Consider the following 7,959-nt stretch of genomic DNA (forward strand, 5'->3'; position numbering starts at 1 on the left):
GTGAGAACAGAATGAGAGCTCTGGGCTCAGTTGTCTTGGAGAGCTGCAAATTGATGCTTGGCTGAATGTGAGAAGATGGGGAGTTCTGCCCCCCACCTAATTACACATGGAGGGTCTGGGCTTTGCCTTGAAATCCCTGCAGGAGCCTTGGACAGGTGTGTGAAGCTGTGGTGGGACATCCTCCACAGCAGATGTGTGGCTGCCATCCCTGTGTGCAGGTGAGCTGGCAGCACGGGTGTGTAGGTAAAGTTGTGCTGAGGTACATGAACCTGGCAGCTTCATCCTTGTTATGCTCCAGTGTGGGTGTTTGGCTTCTGTCTGAGCACAAGGACTGGAAATGAGCCCATATGTGGGGATGACTTCTCCTGCAGTGGTACCAGCTCAGGTGGTTTGCTGGGACAGGCTCTGGGGTGCAGTGGTCGTGCTCTTTGAGAGATGGGTGTTGTGCTCTGCAAGAGAGGGCTGGGGCTTGTTCTCCTCCTTGCAGGGGGACCATTTTGGAAGAGACTGTAGTAGGTCCAGAGTAAAAAGGTGAAGTAGGGAGAACCAGAGACAGCAGATGCTGGTTCTTCTGATGCCCTGGGGTAAAGGTTAGGCTCTCCTCTAGAACAGGAGCATTACTCTGCTGTCCGGAGTGGTTACAGCAGGGGGAGTATGTGCGTTAAAACCTTACAAAGTACTCGGCACTTGTAGTCTCTCTTGACAAGCTTGTTGTGACCTGAATGAGCAGCAATCAGAGCTGTGCAGCTCTGCAGGTGACGAGCTTCCTTGGGGCCTGGGCTCTGAGCTGTGTGAGAGGTCCTGGGGCTCATTCCATGCTGCTTGACATGAAGCCAGTGCCTGGATAGTCAGGAGGAAGACCCAAAGGGCATGGACAGACCCCTTGGGTGACCTGTGTCCAGCAGCCAATGCTGCTCCCAGGGATCCAGATTGCTGCTGGTGCCTTTGGCAGCAGGAGCATCTTTAGCTGATGACCTGCAACAGGCTTTTCTGTAAAGTCTGTACAAACTGTAGATTTTTTTGGGTGAAACTGGAGCAGGTCTGTGACTAATTATCCTGTGTCCTAGGTGATGCAGGAATGAAGCTCAGACTTTTGCTCCTGGTAAAGCTAGTTTGTACGACCAATTGATATCTTTGGTTTCATGTCTTGGATCCAGGTAATGTTCCCTGATGTGTTTTCCTCCTGAGTCCTTCCAAAAAGGATTTGATTTGTGCTGGAGCACATGAGGGCTTTACAGCCATGCTGCCTTGTCTGCTCCTGTTGAGGGCATGTCCATACATCAATGCTGTTCACAGCCCTGTGGAGGTAGCTGCTGGCTTAGATGCCTCTTCTGGGCTAAGATCTTCAGTGCACAAGGATTTCTCCTGGATGTGGCAGGAGCATGTGGCACTGAAGGCTTTGGTTTCACAGTCTCTCTGAGCTGATGCAAGTGTGGGCTGCTGTATCTGAGCTAGGTCAGACAGTGGAGAAGCTGAGATGCTAGCATGAGGTGGGAATGCCTCTTCTGATGGGGTGTCCATGCACAAGATTGCTGTTGATTTTCACATCAAGCACTCTGAACCTTGTACTGTGTGCTGTGGAGTTTGAAGCCGAGCCTCTGGTCAGTGCTGGTCTCTGGGATTAGTCTGCAGGGAGAATTGGCACTGTGGGATGAAAGCCAAACTGTGCTTTCCTTGTCCCAGAGCCTGTTTTCTTGTACACCCAGTCCTCAGAACTGCAAGTGACATGCGACTGGGATTTCATGCTAGAAACAACTCCTTATGTACTGGTGTGACTTCCTGGAGGGAGCTACAGGGTGCTGTAGGGATGGCGCTGCTTCATCTCCCCTTCATCCAGAGTCTTCTGATGCTAGGAGACTTCAAGGTGCTGCTAGTAGAGTGTATGAATGCTCCCGAACTGGCCCCATGCTGTTGCAGTCAGTGGGGCAAGCAGCTGGTAAAGCAAGGGGAGGGGATGAACTAACTCCAGTGCTGATCAGGGAGCAGCGCTTGTCATGGTAGCTGTATTGGGAAAAGGATGGCTCGCTGGCCTGTTTTGGTTCATTAATGTCTATGTAAGGTTGCATTTCTCCTTTGTACTGGGACGTCAAGGCTGTAACTGAGGGAATGGTTGGAGTCAGCTAAGCTTTTGTTGTCGGTGGGGACAGAGATGCTAAACAGTCTGATTTTAGGTCCTCTATGACTCCTAGTGAACCTGCAGTAAGAAAGGATTTCAGGAGATCCCCAGGCCAAATTCCTGCTTGTGGGGCAAAAACTACCATTAGAGCAGGTTGCTCAGGGCCTTCTTTGATTGTCCTTGGGGATACCCTTAATTCAGAAATCCCCTCACCTCCCTGGGCCTGAAAGGAATCTGTATCTCTTTGTGGACTTTGCCACAGGGACTGGAGTGAGGACAGGGGTGAGGAGATTGTGGTGAGCTCAGCCTCTGATTTTGTGTATTTCTGAGTTGCAACTTTCCTTCAAGTTCAAGGCACCAAGTGTGAGAAGGACCTGCTATTCCCTCAACAGTTGCAGGAGATGCCAGAGGGCCCATCAGTGAGGAAGTTCCAGCTGCTGACCTCCCCTTTTGTGGGACAAGTGGTGGCCAAGGTGGGGGGAAGCAGCCAGAAGATCAGTGTGAATGACCTGAATGCTCTGAGGCTCCAGGACTCTCAGGTGAGCTGTACTTGACAGGAAATTATTGGTCCATGACAAGTCTGAGGCAAACCACCGTTGTCCTGGGTCTGGGTCACGGAAGGTGCACAACCTGCAAATGACACCAAGTTTGTGTTTGAGATGGACCATTGGCTTTGTTTATAGCTGCTAAATGGGTGCAGTGCCTGTTTTGGAGTACCATTCTGTGTTATGAAGTCTGGGATCAAGGTTACTGCAAGGAGAGGCTGTTGCAGTGATGTGGCTAGATATGGAGATACCCAAAATTATTTGCAGTTTTGAGTCAGTCATGCTAATTCTGTGCCTCTCAAGGGATGAGGAGTTGGTATTGGTGAGGGCTGTTTGTAGATGAGAGTTGATTTCTTCAGTATGCAGATGTCAGAAGCAGCAGCCTTGTTTCCCTCAGCTGTGAACTTGCATGATTACTTCCCTTATACCAGAGCAGGGTTTCACCTGGCTAGGTTGACATGTCTGTGCTGTGGGCACTTGTGAGATAGTCACACTGGGTCAGTCCTGCTGGGGGCTTCACTTGCTTGACTCCCCTCAGGTAATGACTTAAACTTGACTGACCAAGTGCTGGTGCAGCCTCAGCTCTGATTACATGATAGTCTCAGCTGGGGGCATAGATGTGAGCTGCTCAGCAGTCATTTCTGGCCAGGCTGTGCCTTCAGAGCCACCCTTGAGTTAGGTCACCCTAGCCTGAGACACTTGAGGCCAGCACAAAGTGGGGAGGCAAACAGAAAGCAGTGATGACAGACTTCAGAACCCTGTGTGTCTCTCCTGGTGTGTCTCTGGCCTGACAGGAGCCTCTGGTAGAGCTTCACATTGGAGTGGCATTTGAACGCTTTGTGCTTCATGTAGACAAGGAAGGGATGCTGCAGCTCTGATGGGAATGGCTCAGATGCTAATAAATCCTGTGTTTGGGGTGGGGTGATTTGCCTTCTATCAAAAGGATGTTGTAGAAAAGTCACTTGTATGGAAACAACCAGAGGTTATATGGATCCTCAGTACATCCCACCTTTTTTCTCAGGTTCATGGGAAGAACTTGTACTTGGCATTTGTGGCAGCTGAAGGTCCCTTAGGACCAACTGCAGAAGAGACAGTGCTGCAAAGAGAGGCTGCTAGTGGGGCAAGTTGTCCTGCTCAGGAAGGGCAAGAACAGGTTTGTGCTCCGCAGACACATCCCCAGGATGAGGAGCTGCAGGAACTCCAGCCCTCAAGACCTGAAGTGCCAGATGCAGCAGAGGGTCCAGGCAACTGGCTGCGCTTCCACTTTGGCTTGTTTGGCAGCGTTCGGGCAAATGAGTTCTCAAGAGCAAAGAAAGCCAATAAGAGGGGAGACTGGAAGGACCCTGTACCCAGGTATTTAGTGGATTCCTCACAAACTATGCTTTCTCCTTGCCTCTCATTAAGGAGAGACACTCTTCTGTCTCTAAATTTTTGTAGGGATGCTTTTAGCCTTGTCTTTTCTCTCTTAATTAAGATAAGTAGGTGTGAGAGATGGCATGAGTGGGTGTGTTCAGCCAGGGAATCCACAGTGCACTTGCAGGATGCATGTTGCCTGCCAGCCTGGGGATCATAGAGATAAACTTTTAGGATGCCAGACTGAATCATGCCCACAAAATGCCAGTTTATCCCAATTACATGCCTTTTAAAAAAAGCCTTGGATAAATAGCATGCATCTAAGGCAGCTGAAGTGATGCTGTTAAAGGCAGCAGTGCATTGAAAACATGGACTACAGTCTGTATCCTAAGTCCCACTGGAAGTGTACTGAACAAGGTATAAATATTGGAAGATTGTATGGACTCTGCTTTTGTAAGCCATTTAGTCTGAGTGGTTAATAATGCACAAGGTGGGTCTGGCCCCTGTGTATGTGCTGTACTCCTTGGGGACAAACTCCATGCCCCCCCATCCTGCAATCTTTTGAAGAATTGCTTTATTTCTATACAAGTAATTTGAGATAGTTTTGTGTGCTACTTTCAGCATCTGTTTCCCTGACATATGGACCCTACCACTTGCTGGAGCCCTTGGTCATCTGGCTTGCCTGCTGAGGAGAGCCAAGGTGTTGATACCTGTCCCTGCCTCTGCTTTCTCTCTGCTAGGGACCACAGGGCAGCAGCATGAACAATTGTCCACAAGCTGTGTGGGTTCACACCAAATTTTTTGGCTGAGATAATTACAGATGTTACTTTGAATTAAGGTGGTGGCCTGGTGTGTTGGAGTGCCTGCTGTCACCCTGTGCACACAAGTAAGTGCAGTGATAAGCTGCAGGGAAGCAGCAGCTGGACTAGGGTATGACCTTTGATTCCCACTTGAACTGTGGCAGTCCTCCTGCCTGAGGAGGCCTGGGGGACTAGTACGTCAAGATGTCTCCCTGGGTCTCATGAGAATGAGTAGCCATGTGTGAGGGCTGATGCCTCGCTGCATTCTTCTCAAGTTTGTCCTGTACAGGCTTTTTTCTCACCTCCCAGTAGCTTTTCACTCCATTGCTATGCTGCACTCTTTCTGTGCAAGTTTCTTCAGCCAAAGCAAGATTCAAATGGTTCAGGGATGTTTCTGATGAGACTTCAACTTCTCTGTTTCTCCCAGGCTGGTTCTGCACTTTGAGAGTGGAGGCTTCCTTGTTTTCTACAATTGCCGAATGCACTGGTGCTCCTCTCCGAGGGCGAATCCTGCTTCTGACATCCTGTCTGTGGAGTTCCACCGTGGCCAGGCACTGGATGCCCTCCGTGCACCCAATCCCATCTGCTACACCCTCTTAGACCAAAGATATTTTTCAGGGCTGGGTGAGTTCCAGGGCATAATGGAAGAGCAAGAAATAGAGGAAGGCGGGTGGGATGCCTCCAGACGCAGACCTGCATGTCTGAGCCTTTTTCTCCTTAGCCTTGTGGCTTCTGGTTGATCCAGCTGAGGGTATGTGGTAATCTCGCTGAGTTCCAAGACTTGCAGTCTGTAGCCACTTCAGATACTTGGGTGCACCCTGTAAGCCCAATGGTGCAGTGCCCACTGAACTGTCTTAGTGTGGGTGGATTGGCTTGTACTTGTGGAAGAAAGGAAGGTCTGCTTAAGGGTAGTGGGAAGAGAACATCATCCAGTCCAGTCGCAGCTGTAAGTCTACTCTTGTATGCCACCTCTGACAGGGGCAGTGGCATTGCTAGCTGTGGTCCTTGAGGCAGAAGTCACAGACTGGAGCCATAGGTCTACATCATCTTGATAACAAATATCCTTATTGTCTCCTTATTTCTGACCGTTTCCAGGGAACATCATTAAGAATGAGATCTTGTACCTGGCCAAGATCCATCCGTTAACACAAGGCTCTCTCTTGGCGCACTCAGATCTGGAGCATCTGCTTGACTATGCCATTCAGTTTAGCTTTGACTGGCTGCACAGCAAGCTGCATGACAAAAGGCTGCATCTTCAGATCTACCAGAAGGAGCAGTGTCCCCTCGGGCATACAGTGATGAAAGGAACCCTTGGACCCTCAAATAGCTTTAAGAGACTCACATGGTGGTGTTCTCGGTGCCAGCCTGCAGTGCTGTCAGGGGACAGGGATCTTTCCCCAGTCACTGAGTGACCTGGCTTAGTGTTCCTCCTTTCCTGGAGAGTGTCTAGGTGGTCTCTGAACTATGCTCTTAGTTGTCCTGAGAAGGTTTTCATGGTTTCTTTTGAGGCTGTTGAGTTTGCTCCTTAGGGACAGTGAGTTGGCAGAGTTAAGTGCTTAGTGGAAGTCACAAGAATCACTGCAGTACTGTGTGCCCCTGGGTGCAAAAAGGGAAGCAGTGGTACATGTCTACTCTTTTTGTCACAATGATGCAACAGTGCAAATGGTTTGACCAGTTCTGAGGAGTCCTGGTCAGCCTGTTCAGACTACAGTAAATGGAAAGCATAGGGTGTTGAGGAGACAATTACTGTGGTCTGAAGTGAGCTTATCCCTTGACCCTGGTGTGGTAGAGTTTGTAGAAAGGAGTATATCCCTCTGCCTAAATAACTTGGTATTAGATAACCCTGCCTCTGCTTGTAGCTGAATACCTGTGTGCTGGGCTGCAATTAGGTGTGGTTAAAAGTAAGAGCTGTTCCTTCTGTCAGCTCTTACAGGAACAGCTGCTTCCTCTTGAGGGGAGAAAATAAACCTCAGTAGTGCTTGATGGAGCTCATCTCTGCCCCCACAGGTTTCAGTTCTGTGACAAACTTCCAATTCCAGATTTTGCTGTTGAACACAGTATTTTTACTTTTTTTTATGATGGAGATTGCATAAAACTCATGATCTCCAAGGTAACTTGAAAGCAGAAAGCCTTGGAAACAGATGATGTGGTCCCTCCTTTGTTGAGCTGTGTGTGTCTATGCAGTAGGCAGGATCTGTTGTTGTCCTCTCTCCCAGGATCTGGATTTATTTGAACAGACTGTTGACTTCTGTGAAAAATAAAAGCTGGAGTTAGAACTGCTGGTGATGTTTGTCTTTAGTTCAGTGTGTCTTTTCTGGATTTAAAAAGTGAGGTGTACAGGGGAAACTAGTGTTTGGCGCCGCCCTGTAGCGGATGGTACCTGCAGCTTTCCAAGGCCATGTAAGGGTGGCTCAGCAGGAAAACTCTGTGCAAGAGAACTGGATCTAAAGGTGATTGTAAATCAACTGGGGATGCTGGAGTTAAACACCTCGGCGGTAGGCTGCCTCCCAGGCAAGATTTGGACAGACTCTCCCCTGTGAACTGTGAGGCCCTTGAGTAGTCCCAGGTTATGAAACTGCAGAATAATCCAATTAACGGGGTTATGGTGCCAAGGAAGATGGTTAATGTCACTTCTGAGCATGTCCTGCAGAGTGTTAGCAAAGGCCTGGGAATGAAGCATGGTCTTTCCAGTGCCTTTCAAAAACAACCCACAGAGCAGCCCAAAAGCTAAACCTCACAGCTTGAGGGAATGAGATGGCAGCTGGGTGTCTGAAGGGGGGTGTGGGTGCAGGGAGCTGCTTGGAGGCCTCAGGTCCTGGCTCGAAGCAGTGGAGGGTGACCCCAGAGAAGTACCACGGGGGAGAACGATGAGACGTGACGTAAATCAAAGGAATAAATAAAAGCCCTGCCTCAGGTGGGGGGTGGCAGTGCGGGGCCGCCTCAGCGGGGCGGGGCAGGTGTTGTGTCTCCCCGCGCCGGGCCTCAGTGAGAGAGTGGGCCGGGCTCCGTGGCGGCCGGGCCGCGCGTGGGCCGCCCGGATCCTCCCGCCGCCGCCGCGTGTGGAGCCGCTGCCCAATCACCGCCGGCCGGCCGGCGTCACACCAGCTCCGCCGCCTTTCTATTGGCTGGCGCTTCCCTGGTGCGA

The 7,959-nt window shown here is 50.1% G+C and overlaps 1 protein-coding gene across 1 annotated transcript; it reads left to right on the forward strand.

The window, feature by feature from the left end:
* The first annotated feature begins 1,739 nt into the window (after window positions 1–1,739).
* On the forward strand, window positions 1,740–7,098 carry NEIL2 (nei like DNA glycosylase 2). The gene is made up of 4 exons (XM_037392079.1): window positions 1,740–2,655; window positions 3,683–4,014; window positions 5,242–5,438; window positions 5,910–7,098. The coding sequence occupies exons 1-4, from the start codon at window positions 2,518–2,520 to the stop codon at window positions 6,224–6,226; spliced, it is 984 nt and encodes a 327-aa protein (XP_037247976.1). The 5' UTR covers window positions 1,740–2,517; the 3' UTR covers window positions 6,227–7,098.
* The last annotated feature ends 861 nt before the right edge of the window (window positions 7,099–7,959 follow it).

This window comes from Falco rusticolus, chromosome 6, assembly GCF_015220075.1.
Source record: "Falco rusticolus isolate bFalRus1 chromosome 6, bFalRus1.pri, whole genome shotgun sequence".
Lineage (NCBI taxonomy): Eukaryota > Metazoa > Chordata > Aves > Falconiformes > Falconidae > Falco > Falco rusticolus.

Coding starts and splice junctions, on each gene's coding strand:
- NEIL2 (XM_037392079.1), top strand. CDS start 2,518: ATGCCAGAGGGCCCATCAGTGAGGAAGTTCCAGCTGCTGACCTCCCCT. Junction 2,656..3,682: donor TGAGGCTCCAGGACTCTCAG/GTGAGCTGTACT, acceptor CTTTTTTCTCAG/GTTCATGGGAAGAACTTGTA. Junction 5,439..5,909: donor AAGATATTTTTCAGGGCTGG/GTGAGTTCCAGG, acceptor GACCGTTTCCAG/GGAACATCATTAAGAATGAG.